General features: G+C 41.2%; 1 protein-coding gene across 1 annotated transcript in view; it reads right to left on the bottom strand.

The window, feature by feature from the left end:
- Btbd1 (BTB domain containing 1) overlaps positions 1-21,435 on the bottom strand; it is a 36,421-nt gene extending 14,986 nt beyond the window's left edge. The window contains exons 1-4 of the mRNA XM_032893311.1: positions 20,924-21,435; positions 12,153-12,309; positions 10,235-10,340; positions 181-378 (exon numbers count right to left, since the gene is read on the bottom strand). Of these exons, the coding sequence (XP_032749202.1) occupies positions 181-378; positions 10,235-10,340; positions 12,153-12,309; positions 20,924-21,342 (880 nt within the window). The 5' untranslated portion in view covers positions 21,343-21,435. The remainder of the gene's footprint in view (positions 1-180; positions 379-10,234; positions 10,341-12,152; positions 12,310-20,923) is intronic.
- Between the last annotated feature and the right edge of the window lie 318 nt (positions 21,436-21,753).

Genomic DNA, 21,753 nt, shown 5'->3' with positions numbered 1-21,753 from the left:
TTAATCTTCTCTAGTTTACTCATTCTATAAAATGTGGATGTTGCCTTGAACAGCTCTTATGAGAATTAAATGAAATTACACACAAATATGTTTATTCTGTAACTAGCATTTGGTAAGTCATAGCTTACTTTTATTTCTTGCTCTGGAAAAACTTTCAAATTAGTGAAGTTACAGCCTTACCTGCTGCAAATTCCTCAATTGTCATCAGTGGGAACCGGATTAAGGAAAGTGCTTTTCCTAGAACTTTCTGTTTGTTTCCAAATGTCACAGGCAATTGTTGTCTCTGACACTCTGCTTCTGCCCAGCGTACAATAGCTCCAAAAAGTCGACTTTCTCGGATACTCAGTGTGTCTCTTTCTAGAACTGCACAGAGTGTATCTACAGAGGAAAAGACAATAATAAAGAATATTTTGTTCCTTAACAAAGTACTATTTATATTAAGTGTTGAAATCTCAGCTTAAAACACAACACACACACACACACACACACACACACACACACACACACACTCTCTCTTTCTCTCTCTCTCTCTCTCTCTCTACAGATTAGATACTTAAGACTATTATAACCCAGTGACAGAAAGTAACCAGGATAAAAACAACAAACTCTTTGTAAGAGAGACTGGAAGAAAAAGACCAAAGGCTAAGCTGAGGCTCTGCAAGGGAGTAGGCAGGAGCAGCTGCCGACTGGCACGCACTGAAGGAGTAGCATCTGCTGGGGGAGTGCATTTCTTATGGACACAGCGTGACAACAACAGCAGACTAGAGAGCAGACACGATCAGGGGCTGGACACAGTCAATGGAGATCTGGCCTGGCAACACAGGCTGTGGGGATAGAGAAGCCTCATGCAGAAACTCTCCACCAGAGCTCTGAAGTGACTAGCCTGGAAGGAATCAGCCCCACCGTGCCTGGGTGAGAGGAACACAGAAACTAGCAAGTGTGCTGCTGAACTTGCTGCCGTCTCCTTGTGCAGGTAGGAGAGGTTATAGGACAGAGGTAACTAATCCCAGGGGGTTAGGCCTTCCATAGCCCTGGGCCTCAATCACAGGCAACTCTGAGCATGGAAGAACTAATCCCCCCCCCCACCAGAGACAAGCTGTACCTACTGTAACTAAGTGGTGAAGTATATATAATAGAGTGAGTCTCTGCAAGGCTGTCACTCTCACCTTATCTATTCAACAGAGAACTTCAAGTTATAGCTAGAGCACTAAGGCAACTAAGTAAATAAATAAAGATCCAAGGGATTCAAACTGGGAAAGAAGGCAAAGTATTGCTATTCACAGAAGATATGATAGAATACATAAATGACCCCACAAATTCTACCAGGGAACTCCTATAGCTAATAAACACCTTCAGCAAAGTGACTGGATAGAAAATTAACTAAAAGAAAAAAAAATCAGTAGTTCTCTTACATATAAAAGGCAACTGGCTGAGAAAGAAATGGGGGAAATAACACCCTTCACAATAGCCACAAATAATAGAAAATACCTTGGGGTAACTAACCAAGCAAGTGAAAGACCTGTGTAATAAAAATTTAAGTCTTTGAAGAAGGAAATTGAAGAAGATACCAGAGGATGGGAAGATCTCCCATGCTCATGCATTGGGGGAATCAACATAATAAAAATGGCCATCCTACCAAAAGCAACATACAGATTCAATGCAATCCCCATCAAAATTCCAACACAATACTTTACAGACCTTGAAAGAACAATACTCAAATTCATATGGAAAAACAAAACAAAACAAAACAACAGGATGGCCTATATAATAAAAGAATATCCTGAGGTATTGTAATCCCTGATGTACTAAAGAGCTATCATAATAAAAACTGCATGGGACTAGCAATAAAAAAGACAAGTTGATCAATGGAATCAAATTGAAGATCCAGATATAAATCCACACACCCATGAACACCTGTTATTTTTATAAAGAAGCCAGACATATAAAATGGGGGAAAAAGCATTTTCAACAAATGGTGTTGTATAACTGGATCTCATATATAAAAGAATGCAAATAGGCCTATATCTATCACCCTGCACGAAACTGAAGTGTATTAAAGACGTCGACATAAAACCAGAAAACACTGAACCTGACAGAGAAAATGGAGACTAGCCTTGAATGTACTGGCACAGGAGACAACTTCCTGAACAGAACACCAATAGCACAGACACTAAGACTGACAATTAATAAATGGGACCTCATGAAATTGAAAAGGACAATGTTAACAGGACAAAACAGCAGCCTACAGAATAGGCAAAGATCTTTACCAACTCTCCATCTGACAGTGGGCTAATATCCAAAATTATAAACAACTCAAGAAACTAGACATCAACAAACTAAATAATCCAATCAAAAATGGGGTACAGGGGTTGGGGATTTAGCTCAGTGGTAGAGCACTTGCCTAGCAAGCGCAAGGCCCTGGGTTCAGTCCCCAGCTCCGAAAAAAAGAAAAAAAAATGGGGTACAGGTCAAACAGAATTCTCAACGGAGGAATTTCAAATAGCTGAGAAACACTTAAAAGAAATGCTTAATATCCTTAGCCCTCAGGGAAAGGCAATCAAAACAACTGTGCAATTCTCCCTTACAGAATGGCGGAGATCAAGAGCACAGGTGATGGCTCATGTTGGCAAGGATGTGGAGCAAAGGAACACTCCTTCATTGCTGACAGGAGGGCAAACTTGTACAGTCACGTTGGAAATCAATACAGCATTTTCTCAGAAAGTCAGGAATCAATCAACCTCCAGACCCACTTCTGGGCATATGCCCAAAGGATGGTCCATCCTATCACAAAGACACTGGCCAACTATGTTCACAGCAGCTTTGTTCAACACAGACAGAAACTGAAAACAACTGAGATGTTCCTGAGCCAAAGAATGGATTAAAAAAAAAAAAAAGTGGTGCATTTACTCAAGGGAGTATTATTCAACTGTTTAAAAAATGACATCGTGAGTGAAATTTACAGGAAAATGGATGCAGATAGAACAACAACAACAACAAAAAATCATTCCAAGTGAGGTAATCCAGACCAAAAAAGACAAACATACTATGCGCTCACTTATATTAGCTGTAAAGGATAACCATGCTACAATCCACAGACCCAGAGAGGCTAAGAAACAAGGAGGGCATTGGGGAGTGGGGTGGAGGAGGCACAGATACACATACAGATACACAAGCAAGGGTCTTTCCAGGAAGAAGAACCAGAAGAGACTTCCTGGGTGGACGGGGGACAGACAGGTGGGATGGGATCAGGGAGGGGTGGGAATGTAGGGAGACAGTACTGGGAGAGATGACTGGAACTGTAGTCATTTCAGGAGCCAGGTAGAAACCTAGTGTAATGGAATGACTCCTAGTAAGGGGACCTGGAGCCTGAACCAGCCACCATCTGTAACCAGGCAAGGCCTCCAGTGGAGGGATTGGCACAGCAACCTCCAACCTACTTTATGATGCCTGCATGACATGCTGACACTGAAGCCTAGCATAATCATATTTTTAAAAAGACCAGCAACTTATAGGAGCAGATGCAGGGTCCCCCAGTCATTAGCTCCATTAGGTGGAGCTCAGGGAATACTTCAGAGAATAGGGAGGAAGAACCAGAGGAACCACAGGGGTCAGAGATACCTCAAGAACCACAGAATCAACTGGCTGGGAACTCAAGTGGGCCAGATATCAGGAAACCTGTAGGGGTCCAACCTAGGTCATGCGCATATACGTTATGATTGTGTAACCTGGTGTTCTTGTGAGATTCCTAACAGTGAAAATGATGGCAGTCTCTGACTCTTCTGGATGTCTTTGGAACCCTTTTCCTCCCGGGTTGCCTTGTCCAGCCTTGACATGAATGAGAACATGTGCCTGGTCTTATCACATAGCTCATTATGCCATACTTGGTTGATGTCTCTGGGAGCTCTGCTCTTTTCTGAGGGGAAATGAAGGGGAAGATGAAACTGGGGAAAAGGAGAGGTGGGAACAGAGACTGAGAAGAGGGGAAAGAGGGGGAATTGCAGTCAGGATGCAATATATAAGAAAATAAGTAAAAAGGAAAGTTTTTTTTTTTTTAAAGGAAGGAAGGAAGAAAAGAAAAAAGGAATTCTGTAAAGAAATTAAGTAGAAATTCTGGAAATGAGCTAACTAAATAAAAAGATGTGGAAAGCATCTTCAGAAGACAAGGAAATATCAAGAATGGAGGACCAGGTGGAGACAATAATACATCCTGATATATAGGAAAAAAAGTGAGCAAAGCTTCCAAGAACTCTAGGATGTAACAACAGAGTGTAAGCCAGCCAGCAGGATGATGCAACATAAAGCAGACTTAAGACAGAAATCACACAATTATCCCAACGGACAGAGGAAAGCTTCTTGACAAAGTTCAATAGCCCTCATGATAAAAGTCCTGAAGAAAACAGAATAGAAGAAACACTTTTCACCATAACAAAGGCTGTACATGACAAGCCGATAAGACATTATACCAAGTTGGAAACCACTAAGCTATTTCCTCTGCACCCTAGATTGAGACAAGGGTGCTGACTATCCCCACTCTTAATCAATCAATACAGGGCTCAAAGTCTATAAAGTAAGAAAGGAAGAAGTCCTTCCTCAGATAAGGACATGATCCTGCACTTAAAAGGCCCTCAAGACTCCATCAGAAAATCCTTAGGCTGGACGGTTACTTACCAATGTAAACAATCAGTAGCTTTTCTTTTAAACTGTGTGTGTGTGTGTGCCGCATGTATCCCAGCACATGTGTGGGGAAAGACAATACTTAAGGGTGTCAGCTCCATCCTTCTACCATAGGGTGCCAGTCTAACGTCAGCTTTTCTATACGTAAATATGAGTATGTCAAGAGGGAAATGAGAAAAGACATCTCATTCACAATAGCTGTTTAAAAAGGAATAAATGAAAACTTTAAAAACTAAAGGAAAAAGACACAAGAAAATGGTATTTCCATGATCAAAGATAGGCTGAATTGATACTATGAAAACATTACTGGACATAATCTACATATTCAGTATGAGCTCCACCCAAGCTACAATGACATTCTTCACAGAACTAGCACAACCAGTCTAAAATGCTCATGGAAGCACAGAAGTCCCCATATTAGACAAAGTGATCCTGAGTAGAAAGATTCATGCTGGAATTCTAGTTACCTGTTAAAAAAAACGTATTTGCAGGAAAATGAATGGGACTGGCAATCACCTTAAATGAGACAAACTGAACTCTGAATGCACAATATAGCATACTTTCTTATGTGATCCTAAATTCTCTGGGCATGCATGTGTATAACTAGAAAGGGGACCTTGGAATGGTAACAACAGACCTCAGGGGAGGAGAAAAGAGAAGGCAATGGAATGCATGTGCCATGGAAGTAGAAGAGGGCTTGTTGGGGATGAGCAGCAAGAGGAGTAAGGGGACAGGCTTTGGTGGGAAGGGAACAAGGAAGGGCTACCATAATAACACCCAGTACTTTGTATTAGCCAACTAACAAAAATTATTGGCTTTATCTTTAAAATACTAGAAACACTAAAGGAATTAAATAAACACACACATATATTTTTTAAAACTGTCAAAAAATAAATAAAAAGTATTCTTAAAACAAACTATATATGGTAAACAGGTAACTTATCACTTAGAACTCCTGATATAGCCATGCCATTTATTAAGCATGTTTAGATAGCTAGAAAATTAACAGTAAGCAACAAATAGGCATCAAAGTTACTCACAAAGACTAGTGAAGATTACAGATACAATCCACTCAGCAAATATTTATTCTGGTTCTTTTTTTTTTTTGGAGCCGGGGATCGAACCCAGGGCCTTGCACTTGCTAGGCAAGCGCTCTACCACTGAGCTAAATCCCCAACCCCAACAAATATTTATTCTGAAGCATTCACTGTTGCTAGGTACTCTGTGCACAGATAAATCACTGAACAAAAGTTAAGTCCTTGCTATCACAGAATTTACATTCTAATGAGAAGAGGCTTAATTAACAAAAGTTATGTTAGACGACACTTGTAAAATAGCAAGAGAGGAGGAGGAGTCAGAAGTTTTGGTTGGAGGGTCTGTAGAAGTCTCCGTTTCCAAGGCTTGCTGCCTTACATTTTAAATTTAATTAAAAACATGCTATATTTATACATAGCAGAACTCAACTAAAGCATTACACATGAGTAATAAATCACTCAGAAATAAATATAAAATTATTTTAAAAAATATATTCTGAAGCCTATACATTCACACTACAAGTCAAATATTTGCTTATCGAAGGAGGGTAACATTGATATCAGTCCTTAGAGTAAAGTAGGGGTTCAACAGTATGTTAATAATTGGTTAAATAAAAGTTCCTTTTAAAAGTTACATCGAGTTACTATTTCTTATGGGGATGGTGTGCAAGTGGTAATATGGGCCTCAAAGGACCAACAGTGGGAGCAGGCCTTTCAGGTCTGAGTTCTGGGCTAGCCTCGGGTCATCACTCCACCTTTCCTCATCCCAGCGATTCCCCAGGATTTGTTTTTTAATATCAAATGTCTTTATTTTCATTTTCATTGAGCAAATTAGTTTGAACTAAGGCTCTATGTCGCTTTTCACAACTCAATTAAGTGAAAATTAACCTACTTTATTATTTAAGTATACACAATGAGGGGCTGGAGCGATGGCTCGGAGGTTACGGGCACTGGCTGCAATTCCAGAGGATCTGGGTTTAATTTCCAGCAACCACATGGCAACTAACAACTGTCTGTAACTCTAGTTCCAGAGGATATGACATCCTCATACAGACATGTATGCAAGCAAAATACCAATGCATATAAAATAAAACCAGATAAATTTTAAAAATACACAGTGATCTCGGCATGGTGGCTAGCTTCTATAATCCCAGTCTCCAAATGCAGAGGCAGGAGAATCACAAGTTCAAGGCCAGCTTGGACTACAGAGTGAGGCCCTGTCTCAAAAAATAAACAAACAATATTTAATTTCTTCAACCAAAAACAAATCTCTTATCTAATTCAGTAATAACTTTGAGTTAAAAATAAACTTAAATCCTGGAGTATGATATACACCACATCACTCTGCTCTTGGCACAGTGAGAATTTTTTTTTGTTATTTTTAAAATTTTGTGTGTATGCTTGTATGTATGCACATGTCACAGTGCACAGCCAGAGGACAGCTTACGGGAGCTGGTTCTCTGCTTCTACTGTATGGGCTCTGGGGCTCCAACTCCAGATATCAGGCTCAACAGCAAGCACGTTTTCCCTGCTGAGCTATCTTGCTGGCCCAAATTCATTTTGTTATCTCCATGTTACAAAGAATCTTTCTCCTAAAGCAAAAAAAAAAAAAAAAAAAAAAAAAAAAAAAAAAAAAAAAATCGAAAGCATCTCTCTTCCTCTAGAACACATGCTCAAACCCGAGAAAGGGGTGGGGGGGATCCCTATCTTCTTAGCTACTACACTTTCTCTAGAATTCCCAAGTTCAACAAGTACATGCCAGGCAAACTGGCCTACGGTGTGGAAATAGGTGGAGGAATACATATATCCTACTGCAGGCTTCTATTGTTCTATCTTGACTTCTATTGGCTAAAAAAGTATAGCTGAGCCTACGATGATAAAAACACAAGAGATTATGAGTCATAAACACAATACAACACTGTGTGTTAAACAAACCAGCAAATCGACTCAGCTAAGCACCCACACTTTAAGATTCCTAGGCTCTTAGATTTCATCCCAAGGATGAAAATTATAAAAGCTATTTATAAAAATATTTACAGTTGCCACATGTAAAGCACTCAGACACAGGTAGTGTGAGTTCAGGAGTAGATGAAAAACAATGGAGCATTTAACAGCTTAACAAGAAACAATCAAGATTAAACAATGCTTTATTAGCAGCTCAACCAGCCCTTGCCCTTCAGTAAATCACAAAGTGTAAACTCCTCCCAGGGCACTGCGCAATGAACAGGTAAGCTGACAATGGAATGTTATTCCAGCTACAAAAGAGAAGTGCTCCACGGCTGGAAAAGGGTGAGTGTCAGTTCTTACACAACTCACTGTAGTGGTGTAAGCTGAGCTAAGTTATGTCTTAAAAGATCATCCCGGCTTCCTGACTGAAAACTACACACACGCAGAGACAGTATGTTGTCGTAGCTGGTCAGGGTATTAACTTAACGCATACTGTGTTCTGCTGTCTTCTGTGCTGCAAATACAGTGGTAAAGAAGACAAGCCTCTGCCTTAAAGGGGTATACAGTCTAGGAGGAAAGCAGGCAAACAACACTTAAGACACCTAGTTAAGACTCTCAAGTACGATAAATATGAAAAAATAAACCAGAGTGAAGGAACAGGGATCTTATTTAGTTATTAGATTAAGTAGGTCTAAGATAGTCTATCGCAGTCTAGTTAACCTGTGAGCTGAGTAGTTAAAAACAGGTAGCCATATAAATATTCAAGGTAAAGGGAGTCTGGTCAGAATGAGCAACAAATAGAAAGGCTTGAACGATAATGACTCCTGTTGGGTGTAAATGGAACAGGAATGGCTGAGAGGCAGGAGACTGGCCGGTTGTGCTGAGTTTGAGCTGTTAATTACAATTTTGTTCTATCTTGACTTAGGAAGTAACTAGTCTGTTCATCCTAGCTTGCCATGAAGTCAGGTGATTATGTGACTGAGCTCTGGACAATGAAATAAGGATGCTATTTCTTTTAGTCCCAAGTGTCTTATAACATGTGGATATTTTCCCTCCCATCTGCTACCAAGATACAGGCAGTAATCAGGCCAGAGAGCTACCTGCTGATGACATGCTCTGTGGACCATTCCATGAATACAAAATGACCTTGTTTTTGTGTTTGAGCCAGACAGCACTTTGGGGTTTGTTACTACAGCCAAGCCTAATCTCGGCCGCACACAGGGCCTGACCTTCTAGGAGTTATAAAAATTTGAACTATATTCTTCCTACAGTGGAAACAGAAGTAATACAATTTGATATTTTCAGTTACAAACATCATTCTAAGTCATCCCAATGTGAAAGAATGCTCATAAGGTAGCAGCAGATAAGAAATGGTCATTTGTAGGATTTGTTTGCAAAGTGAAGTCATGGGTACCTACTGGTGAGACTGCATGTGGGGCTAATGAAAAAGAATAATCAAGACTAAGTTCTGGGGTTTAAGTTTCAGCAATCAGATCTAAAATATATATTTAAAAACATTTCCTGTTGTAAATGAGAAGAATACAAAAATTTTAGAGCATCAGACTACTTTTTTTTTTTTGGTTCTTTTTTTCGGAGCTGGGGACCGAACCCAGGGCCTTGCGCTTCCTAGGCAAGCGCTCTACCACTGAGCTAAATCCCCAACCCCAGCATCAGACTTCTTGGTGAAGACTAAAAACAGCCAGAAAGGAACTGAGGAATTCTAACACAGGGAAGGAAGTTAACATTTCTCTTTTGACTGTTTTGTACAAAATGCCTTTTTAAAAAAACCTACAAATGAAGCAGGCAACATATATATGAATTTCAATCCCTAAAGAAAGGGACTGAAGACACCTAATTCTAGTTCACCATAAAAAGATAAAGTATGGACATTTGTTCTCTCTTCTCTTGCAGAACAAAGTTCAAATCCTAAGCCTGTCAACTTCCTGGTCCTCTAGCATCTGGAACAATCAGTCAGCTCTTCTCTGCCACCTACTTCCTGTGATTCCCTGTCTCTAAAGCCTAATGCTGTTGTTTTAACTACAAGCACTCAACTAAGCCATACCCAGTCCAAGTACCATCCATTGCTAATGGCTCACACCAGACCTCTTTTGTCATAATTTCCTGACCCAACCCCGATTTAAGGTAATGTCTCTAGTTTTTCATAGTAATCAAGTAATTAGTTTTCACAGATCAGATACCGACTTAGAATGGCTAAAGTTATCGTTACGTGCTAGCTAATCTACTAACATGGTAAGTCTTAATGTTCCCATATTCTGTTCCTTGGCATCTCTAACTAGCAGCTACTTAACAAGACAATCACATTTCATTCTTCTTTTTATTTGCTCTAGGACCCTAGGGCAATCCCAGGAAGATGGTGGACAATCTTAGTTGTTTGGTACTTTTTGGGACACATCGAGGTAGTGAGGATTTTCAAGAGTACCTCACTAAGATGGAAAGAAGTACCACTCCTTAAGGAGGCAGACAGACCTTCAATCATTTGGAGAGAACATCCACTTACACATAGTCCAACAAGACAGTGTTTTCTTCCAAGGTAAACATTTTGATCACTGGGAACTCACCGATGTCAATATCAGTAAAGCCTTCCGCACTTATTGCATCCACTGTGCTTTTGTCTATGGTATCTAGACAAAGACTGGCCAGCTGAGGCTCATCGAACAACCGCGCCTAGACCAACAAATAAACAGTCATCTTACTTTCAGTTACTTTACCTCGGACTGTGCACAAAGTTGATACTGTATACAGCTGCAATTTCTAATTATGCAAAATACTGACAATGAGAAAAGGAAGGGTAAGGAACACTAATGTTTCACGGGATCAACCAATCTTGTTATTTTTATATGCATATATATTACAACCTACTTTTTTATGTATTACTTAGTCTGATCCTTAACAAACTCTCTAGGTAAAGTACATCAAGCAGTTCAGTGGTGTACACTTATTTGTCTAAGGTCATCTAGTTAAATATGCTGCCGTCTAGTACTTACCACTTTAGTCTTACCATCCCTGGAAACTAGTACATCAACTAAAGAGATCACAAATTTTTAAAAAACATTTCCTGTAGAAATGGGAGCTGTATAAGAATTTTAGAGCTCCAGGTACCCAACTAATTAACTATACCAGAAATGACACCCATAACCTGACATGACTGATGTCTTCACTTAATTTTAAATAAAATTCTCTTCTTAAAGGTTTATTTATTCTTATGAGTGTTTTACATGCATGTAGGTATGTATACTGTATGTATGTGTACTGTGTGTGTCTGTACAGAACACAGAGAGAGAGCATTGGATTCCCTGAACTGGAGTTATGAAGTTTGAGACCATTTACATCTGACTGTAGGTCCTCTATGAGAACAGCGAATACTCTCTAACTGCTGAGCCATCTCTTTAGTCACAGTAAAATCAATTTTAAAGGATTCAATCATTTTCTGTGTATGTGTGTGCACATATGTACAGTACATGTGAGCATATGTATGTGGGTATGTGCCCATTTATGTGCACACAGAGGCCAGAAGAAGATGTCCAGGGTTTTCCTTTATCACTATTCACCATATTTTTGTGAAACAGGGTCCCTTTCTGAAGCTCACAGCTGGCTGGCTATTACCTGTCTCTGCCCATCAATGCTGATGTGACTTTCATGCGAATGTTAAGAGATTTGAATACATGTTCTCTTGATTTTACTACAAGCACTTCACTGAGTCGTTTCTCCAACCCAGATTGAGCAATTCAGATGCAACTGCACAAATGTTCTTCTTGGAGCACACATTGAGCTTGTTTATATTAATTTGCTTTACCAATCTAATGTTAGCTTTAAGTAATAAAAAGTATTAATATTAACTATTTTATGTAATTCTCCCATAAAATTTAGAATTTAAAGGAACACACACACACAGAGACATACACATCTCCAGATTGCATACCTAAAAATTACCTACTCTATCTGTTCATTCTTTCCCTCCATACAAACCTATATTTTGTAGGGAGAGCAAATATACCCATTAGTAGGGGTGGGCCAGGAAAGTAAGTTGCATATATTATGAATTTTTAAATTTCCTACGAATGAGGATAGTCTCCCATAACTTTACTAGTTTGGTAAGTACAAAATTAATATAATATTTCTTAGGGTTTTTTTTTTTTTGGCTGATTTCAGTTTTGTAACTTTGACCTGGTCCTATTTTTGTAACATTTTCCTCCTAGTATAGGATCCAGTCTATAACCAGAATTCATTCTTAAAGAAATCTAGTGCATTTTTATAAAGTGAAAGATCTATCAAACAGATTTTTGTTTTGTTTTTTTAAGACAGGATTTCTCTGTGTAGTCAGTCCCAGCTGTCCTGGAACTCATTCTGAAGACATGCTAACCTCAAACGCAGAGAAATCTGCCTGCCTCTGCCTTCCGAGTGCTGGGTCTAAGTGTGTGCCACCCTGCCCAGCTTATGTTCAGCTTCTATGTACTATTTTTACCTATATTTACTTACCTGAGTTAGCAGCATAAAGGCATTGTCCGCCCTAAGGTGTTTGGTGAGAAAGTCTACGCAATGTGCTTCCAAGGCAGGGACTGCATATTTCTTCGCAGTATAAAGAGTGGTCATAACGGTTTCTGGACCAATTTGAACTTCATCTGAATACAAAAACCTGAAAGCAATTAAAAATTTAAATAGACAATCAGCATTGTTTTAGACAAGCAATCCATCAGAATTAAACTTTAATGAGCAAACAACAAAAGAAAAAGCCCTGAAATTTGCATCAGGGTAAGAGGCACCTGCACAGACATCTGATCTTTACCCCTCAGAGGTACAAAGTATTTCGATTTTCAGAAGGTAAGAGGTGCTCAAGAGACAGGCATACAAATATAGGTCCCTAGGTCAAACCTTGGGCTCCAAGTAGCACTTCACAGCTGCTTACAAGAATAGTGGTTCACTAACGTCTCCCTCATCAAAGGACATTCACTTGAGGAAATCTACAGTTAGCTAAAGTCACAGCTCTAAATGTTAAAAGATTCATTTATGTCTTGTTATCAGAACCTTCTTTAAAACCTTTCAGAGCAATTCCAAAATTAGCACAATGACCACAGATTAGTGTGCTTTAGAGGAATAAAACAATTAACTAATCCAGTTGACCTGTATGCACAGGTTCCATATCAATGGACTCAATAAATGTCTATCAACAATACATGTGAGGAGAAAAAGAAATAAATTCTGTGGGTTTGAACCAGTGCTATCGTTTATCTGGTGTGTGGTTTTAAGCATATTACCATGGTGTGACTCCCCACAGAGGAAAATAACAGTATCTGTAATGTTGGAGTGAGAATGAACACAAGTTAAAACAAAAAACATTTTCAGTGGAGCCCAACAAAAACTAATGAGTAAATGTTAGCTGCTTACTAATATATGATCTACTTTTCTTTTGTATTTTGGAATATTTCTTTCTTTCTCTGTGGCTTTGTTTGTTTGTTTGGTTGGTTTTTTGAGATAGGGTTTCTCTGTGTAGCCCTGGCTGTCCTGGAACTCATGTCGTAGACCAAGCCAGGATTAAAGGAGTGCATCACAACTGGCAGAATATTTCTTTTCCTTTGCTTATAGCCCTACCCTTCTCCCTAGCAATCACATTCAAATTCCTAAAAACTCCTGCCTTATTCTTGATTATTCCTTTTTCCTCCCTTCACAACTTTATGTCTTAGTTTTATGGATACAAAACCTCTTCTCGTTTCCAAGACACGCAGTAAAAACTTTAAGTCTTCTTTTCCCTCAAGTCTGTGCTTCCATGAAATCTTTTGTTCTGTTTGTTGTCTTGTCATTCACATTCTGATTTTCTGTGTGTCGAGTGGTCAATATCTCCAAGTTCAGTAATTAGTAGCTGGTCTGTTTCCAGGTAAATACATGTTGAAAATGCGAAGGCTAGGTTGTGAGTTCTGGGTATGTGGAGGCTGATGACCAGCACCTTGGTTGAGATCAAGGGCCCCTCATGTCATTATGACAGCTTTAACTAGAGGTTCCAAAATCATACCAGCAGTTCTATTTGTTGCCAGGCAGTCTGCTCAGATTTACAGAGGAACCTTCAGCTGTCATAAGCACTTGGCTGAGGGACAGTCTTTGCAACCTCATAGAGGCTTTACATTAATTTGTGTTTTAGGCATTAGGCTCCCCCTTCCCCACTTCTTTACTACCGGTTTGTAGGGGGTGGGGTTCTACCAGAACAGTTCCTGGCTCCACCAGGCTCCTTCTGTGGTTTGGATTATGGGTTCCACGTTTAGCCAGTCTCATTTTATCCACACAACTTCTCAATACATTGTCTATTTTCTATACATTGGCCATTCCAAACCCTCTCCCTTTCTTCTAACAGGCATATTCATGTTTATTAACAATCACTTTAGATGAGGAAGATGGAGGACAAGGACACAAAGCTGAAGTACATGGTTCTATGTGAATCTATGGGAGCTCCAATTTAGGTTGGCATCAAACCTCTGGGAAGACATCCCAGGTACAAAAAGAATTGTGTTTTAGATGACTCTGTATGTGATCTTTCACATTCGAACTGAATTTAATAAAAATTCCACTTCAGTGATAAGCTTTAGCTCATATCAAGGAGCACAGTCATTATCACAGTGGCGTTGTCTGTCTAAAGCCACTGCTCAGCACACTGTCCATTCTGACAGTAACCCTTCTCTATACAGACAACTCAGCTGGGACAGTCGGTTTCATTACTGTTCTCAGCAGTAGAGTACAAATCCCCTATGTAGTTTATTTATTTTTAAATCTAGCAACATCACGAATTGTAACTGATCAAGCAAATTTCCTACTTTTACATTTGTTGCTAAGACAATTACAAATGAAATTGCAATTTCAGCTTGATCACAACATATTATTTTTTACATTAACCTTACTTGGTGCTATTTTAGTTTTTATCCTTAGATTTCTTATAAGATGCTTTAAATTATTTTTGAGAATGCAAGTTAAAAAGTAAATGCTGGACTACAAACAATAAAAAAGGGAATTTTCCCCTATAGAACAAAAGTTCTAGACAAAGTATGCGCACATTTAAGTTTTAATGAGTACACATATTAACATTCTAGGCAAAAGTTTCTAAGTAACATCAATTTTTTTCCATTTCTTTCTTCTTTTGTTTTTTGTTTGTGTTGTTTGTTTTTGAGACAAGTTTTCTCTGTGTAGCCTTGGCTGTCTTGGAACTCTCTCTCTGTAGACCAGGCTGGCCTTGAACTCAGAAATTTGCCTGTCTCTGCTACCTAAGTGCTGGGATTAAAGGCATGCACCATCACTACCGCCTGGCTGGTATTCTTATTTCTAATAAAAGCTTACTAAAAATTCAAGAATCATCTCGTTCATATTTCATTTACATATGTCCTCTGAAATATATTTAATCAGGATTTCTTTTTATTCAAAGATCTATTTATAAAATATTATGTATATAAGGCTGAAGAGTTTTTGTACTTGCACGCAAGAGCCTGCAAAGGCCAGAAGACCTAACTTAGGAAGGTTCCCTGGAATGGAGTTACAGGCAGTTGTGACCTGTCCTGGGTGCTGAGAATCACATCTTGTTGCCTACAAGAGCAGTAAGTACTCTCAATCACTCAACTATCTCTCTAGACCCCAATTAGAATTTTATTTTATTAAGAAAAACTAAGGGGGTTGGGGATTTAGCTCAGTGGTAGAGCGCTTGCCTAGCAAGCATAAGGCCCTGGGTTCGGTCCCCAGCTCTGGAAAAAAAGAAAAGAAAAAGAAAAACTAAGAAAGATACAACTAAAACATAAACATGACATTACCACAATTCCTTGCACTTGAATTTTAACTATTAGTCTGCATGCATGATATCACAGTATGCATGAAGGTAAAATACTCTGGGGAATTGGCTCTCCCCTTCTACCTCCATGTGCTCAGCTCAGACTGCCAGGCCTGCACAGCAGGCACCATAATGTAACAGGCTCGACTCTGGATTCTGAAGAGACAACTGAAGTTCTCAGACACAACCTTTAAGGACAGGAACACAAAACACAGAGAAATGCCAACAAAGTGTATGTTTCTTTCTCTCCACCCCAAAGATGGTCTCCAGCAAGATAAAATCCAAGGCTATATTTAATACAACTTAAGAAATTTTTAAGATAGGGTCTTCTGTAGCTGTTTCAGGCTTTGACTTTCTGATTCTCAAGCCTCCACCTCCCAAATGCTGGGGTACACCCGTGTGCCTCCACACCTGACTAAAAGAATGTTATGCACCTGTGTTCTTGTGTGGGTGCATATATGTGGTGGGTGGGTGTGGAGGCCAACCTCTGGAATAATATCCATCTCCTCTGAAGGTAGAGTCTTAGTGGTCTGGAACTCACTAATTAAACCAGACAGGCCAGGGAGGTCCAGGGTTCTTCCTGAATTAGTCTTACCAGCACTAGGACTCTAAGTACATGCTTACCACATCTGGCATTTTGATGCAAGCTCTGGGAACCAAATTCAGGCCTCATGTTCCTGCAGCCCTGAATTAAACTAATTTTGAAAGGATAGAATGAAAACTTGATCTTAGATAGATCAAGTTTAGAAAAAACAGTTGGTGGGGCAGGTACATAAAAGATCCTATGTTTACCAATGATCCATTTTATTCAAAAACATTTTTGAGGGACTATGTATATCATCAGGCACTGGGGTAGATAACAGAGCTACAAGAGAGTAAGATAGCTTTGTCCATAATAAGTTTACATGAATGCTTAAAAGTAGTGCCGTAAGATCAGAAGTATCAACCAGACACTGAGATAGAATAATCACTTAAGAAGCCCACATTAAGTCATGCCTTGTAATATTAACACTGTTATATAGATCTTTGCTGGCTTACGTGATTCCCGTTCATTATTAGTCAGCAAAATGCAGCAGCACAAACGCATCAGTTTAGCCTACACCTTAATAACACCTGGAAGCTCCTATTTTTGTTCAAGAAATCAAGCTTGCTGAAATGACCTCAAAGTACTTGAAAATCATCCAGAATCTGAGTCAAACCCTCCATATGACCACAGCCCTAGATGTTATCCGAAATCAATTCCTGAAACCTTAAATATATGCCAAAATTGGGTGATCCCATCAACCCACACGGTTCTAAAGATAATGAAATGACCGTTTAAAACCACCAGTTGTTGGAATGGTTTGCTCTAGAGTAACATGTAACCAAAACATGCTGAGAGATTAAATGAGCTAGGGTACAAATTTGCCTGTGGGGAAGGGAACAGTGATTTAATCAAAAAAGTAAAGCCCCAAATTATTACCTGGAGTATAGTAATTACTGTCTTTTAGGTAGAAGCTATACAGTTAGAAGAGGCCTTGGAAGGCAGGCATTAAAATAAGGAAAATGCCACCAGGAATTAGGTGGGGATATCGAATGGACAGAGGAAAGAGCAAGGTGGTACTACAATGGCCTTTAACAGCTGTAGAGCATTAAACGTCATCCACCAAACCACTTCCTACATGACAGAGAGAAACTCCAGTGACAGGGATCCTGGAGTGGGTGCTAACAACTCCAACAGCCAAGTCCAAAGACAGTAGGAGCCCGGCTACAGAGACAAACGCAGAAGCTCCAGTGTGGTTGAAAACTGAGACCTCCACCCCAGCGAGGAGCAGCAAAACTCAAGGCCAGAACCCCCCCTCTCCAAGGAATCCTGAGTGAGAGCACAGGTATTAGTGTTTTCCCACCTCAGAGAAATCAACAGCTTTCACCCGCCACACCCTCAGAAATTCACTTCACTTTACCCAACCCTCAGTACAAAGTTTTCCACTCTCATTTCCCAAGTATTCTCTTTGACTTGACTTTCGGGATGCCAGGCTCCCACTTCCTTTCTCATTTCACTGACAGCTGCCTGCTTTGTCAAATCTCCCTTCCCTTCCTACATCTCTATGAGCTACCAGGTCTCAGGGTTCACCCCTGTCCCTTCACGACGATCCACTTCTTTCCCAAGTTAATCTCGTTCAGTTAAATCATTTAAATACCATTCATTCTTAACTTCCTCTGATTCCACCTTCAAAATATAACCGTAATCTGACCACTCAGCACATCCATGCCTCCCTGGCAATGCATCACCATCTCATGTCTGAGTAGAGTACGACAAAACATCTTAATTTATCATGGCTTCCCATTTTACTCCCCTGTCTAATCTCCAAATAACAGGCACGTGAGGTTTTTAAGTAGGACTGCAGCACTCCACTGAAAACTCTCTGCATTTTCTCTGAAGCCTTCCTCAGTCTCCCAAATCCCTGTCCCATCTTTTTTACCATCTCACCCATGGCTTTCTTTTTATCTACTCAAACCATGCTAGTTTACTCTTGTAGTTTCTCTAACCGGAGAGATTAAGGCCCACCCCACCCCTTTTCTAAGCCTTCATTTCCTTCAAAACACTGTCAGTCCTGACATTGTGTCCCAGTTCCCTTATGTAATTACTCACTTTGTGAGACCAGGGATTTTTCTTGTCCACTGCTGAATCTACACTGAAAACACAGCTGCACAGGGAGACCCAGTATACATCAAATGGACAAGAACATCATTTGTAAGTGAGTGCTTCCAGTGATCAGATTATTGAAGAGTCTAAAATCTAAGTTCAGAAGTTCAGAAAGTAATGGTGATTAATTAAGGTTGTAAAGACAATAAAAGTCTGCCTCAGCTACCTCACTTTTCCAGTTTAGCAGGCTCCACCACCTGTTGTCCCACAGGATTTTAAAGATAATCAATTCCTAAGTAAAAATTAGTCTAGATATGCAGCTCAGAATAGAAAAATGACCAGAACCTGACTATCAGGAAAATAATTAATTTAAAAGGGGGGTGGGATCAAATATGACTGTATATTTCAAGGGTTCTAAAATTAATTTCCTATTAAAATTGATTAGCACATTCAATGAAAATACAAATTAAAAATAAAACTATGGGGGTTGGGGATTTAGCTCAGTGGTAGAGCGCGTTTGCCTAGGAAGCACAAGGCCCTGGGTTCTGTCCCCAGCTCCGAAAAAAAGAAGAAAATAAATAAATAAATAAAACTATGAAATAGTCCCCTCCATAGTTTTATTCTAGCCCTATCAATAAAAGAGTGCCCAATAGTTTAGCTCCATGATTCTCAAATTTAGCCAGTGTAAATTTCACTTAGGAAAAGTATTAAAAATGCTTTAAGGGGGTTGGGGATTTAGCTCAGTGGTAGAGCGCTTGCCTAGGAAGCGCAAGGCCCTGGGTTCGGTCCCCAGCTCCGAAAAAAAAAGAACCAGAAAAAAAAAAATGCTTTAAGGTTTCACCTCCAAATATGATACCAAAAGGAGACATCTAATAATTAATTTAGCATCCCAGTGGATCCTGGTACGGGTGGCAAAAGAACCATTCTGTTGTATGTTTTCCTGCATGTGTGTGGAGGCAGGTGCACAGCAGTACACAGAGAGGTCGGAGGACAACTTGCAGGAGTAAGTTCTCCCCTTTCATTGCGCGGCCACAGGTACCCAGGCCACCCTTCCGGCTTGGCAACAGAGGCTTTACCCACTCAGCCACCTGTCTGGCCCATCATTTTAAGAAAGGCTGCTAAACTACACAATTTAAGCAAGCTATGTCCAGTCTTCCTGGTCAACTTCCAAATCCAAATGACTCAAATACTAGCCAGCAGGCTGCACATCTAAGCCCATGAATACAAATGAACTACATGCTAGAAAATCTGAGGAAAGAGAGAAAAGGGCACTTATGATCTGCTTTCCAGTCCAACACAACTTGGCATATTGGGGTTTCCCTCTATCCTATCTCCAGGTGTGTATTTGTTCCATTTCTTTTCAGTTGTTACTATGGTGCATGAAATTCAAAATGCTACCTTGGGCATTGCCCATAATATTACCTGGTTTTCATAAACTTCACAGTGATTACATTATATTCCAATCAAGTGGACCTATGATTCTTTATTGAATTATTTATTCCCTTAGCTTAATTTCTCTCTACATTATTGTGGAGAATGCTGTAGATACTTTTTTCAACAATTTAATGTTTTCTAAGTGTAGAAATCTAAGGCATCCAACTATTTTTCAAAGGCTTTTTATGATGATCTTGGTCAGAAAGTGTTCTTACAGTCATTTTTTAAACCCCTAGAGTGCAGTGGGCCAGCACTCTGGGGGTGATAAGTTCTCTGAGTTCGAAGCCAGCTTGGAATACATATCGAGCCCCAAATCAGCCAAATCTACACAGAGTCCTGGTCCAAGAAAATAAAAACCAAAACCCACATCTCCACCCTCTAAATGGTGGGGCTCAAGAAAAGGTGAAAGCACTTTACTGTTTTAATTTGCATTTCCTCATTTACTAATGAGGTCAAACATTCTTTAGCTGTATTTTTTCTTTTCTATTTATCTTGTCCTTTATTCATTTATTAATGGGAACTTAACATTTATTTCTTGTATGAACTTTGTATTTCACTCTGTACGCATCTTCTTGATGAAGTTGTGAGCCTTTGTGGACTCTTGTGTTCCACTGGCTTGCCTGTTTACGTCAGAATTACTCAAAACTCTGCTATCTTAAAAACAACACATCACCCAGGCAGCCAAAACCATCTTTGGATAATGAAACACACATGGTCCTCCGGGAGCTGGCTTGATTACCTTGGGCGAGTTACTTTTCTGGGACTCAATCCCATTTGTAAAATTGGGGTAAACAACACGATATGCCTCCCTAACAGGACTGTTGTGATTAAAAACAACGCCAAAATGCTATTCCCTTCCATTAAAGAAAACTAATCAGCTCCTACCCTCAGATCATCAGAAAGCAAACTCTTAACACCAGTGGCGGGTTTTAGAATACAATAAATGTCCTCTTGTCTGCAGAAACTTGAAGCAGGTCAGCTACCTGCTATGACTAAAATTTTTCCAGATTCTTGACAACAAACCACGAAGAACCTGAAAACACCAGTCCTCTAAGACCCTTCATCTACCCTGGTCCTTTAAACAAAAACGAATCCTGCAAGTGGGAAATCAGGACAGCCTGCCTCTTCTAGTCTGCCCACTTGATTCTGGCGACAATTCCGCTACTGGAATGTGACAGCACCCTTCAACAGCAAAGCGCACACAGCTGGGACGGCGACACTGGATTTTACTGTAACTACTGGCCGACCTTCTCCAGCATCGCCTGCGGGGGAGGAACCCAGGGAGGCCGACTCCCCTAGCCCAAGGTCACCCGGGAGTCGGCGCAGGCCCAGCTGGGTGCCGCCTCCCTCCAGGCCGCGGGGCACTGGCTCCGCGCGCCGGCCGCCGCTCACCTCAGCAGCGCCAGGAAGGCGGCGGGCTCCACGTCCGGCAGCTCGATCTCGGCCGACGTCGTGGCCATCCCGCCGTTGAACATGGCGTCGAAGACCGCGCTGCCGGCCGCCAGTACGAAGCGATGGGCGGGAATGCGCTGCGGGCCCCCGGCGGCAGCCGCGCCTCGGCCCTTGCCGAGCACGAAACGCACATCGCTCAGCAGCTCCGAGTTGAAGAGGAAGGCGAAGCGCTCCTTCAGCGACGCCTTGGTGGCCTGCCAGTTGTACAGCGGCTCCCGCTGCAGGGGCAACAACGGCCCGAGAGCGGACGGCGAGGGAGCGGGTGGCGGCGGCGGAGGTGGCGGCGGGGCCGGAGGACCTGGCTCCGCCTCAGCTCCGGTCGCCGGCTCCCCAGCCGCGGCTGACCCGAGCGAGGCCATCCTCCCGCTGCGCGGCTCGGCTCAGGCAGTGAGCACCAGGCGCGCCGCCGCCATGGTCGAGCCGCCCTGAGGCCGGCGCCGCCCCCCTGCCTTCCGGGAAAGGCGCTTCCGGCCGCGCGCCCCCGCCCTCCCGCAGGGCGGCGTTGCTGAGGCGGGAGGCTCGCGGTCGACCGAGGGTTGAGGGTCGGCGCGCTGCGCAGTATCCTCAGGCGGTCGCCCACCCCTACCCACAGTCTCCCCTGCTCCGCACCGGCTTCACCCTGCCTCTTCCTCTTTGCTGGGACCGGAGGACGCCGCCCTAACCCTCTTGGTGGATGAGCTGGAAGTGGAGGGACCTCGAGGGCACGGCAAGGAAGTCAGTGGAGGAGAGACGCCCTGATATACTGAAGGCCGGATGGTGGCCCTTGTCAC

This window comes from Rattus rattus, chromosome 2, assembly GCF_011064425.1.
Source record: "Rattus rattus isolate New Zealand chromosome 2, Rrattus_CSIRO_v1, whole genome shotgun sequence".
In the NCBI taxonomy this organism is placed as follows: domain Eukaryota; kingdom Metazoa; phylum Chordata; class Mammalia; order Rodentia; family Muridae; genus Rattus; species Rattus rattus.
Note: the sequence above shows the minus strand (reverse complement) of the source record. Positions and strands in the feature narration are given on the sequence as shown.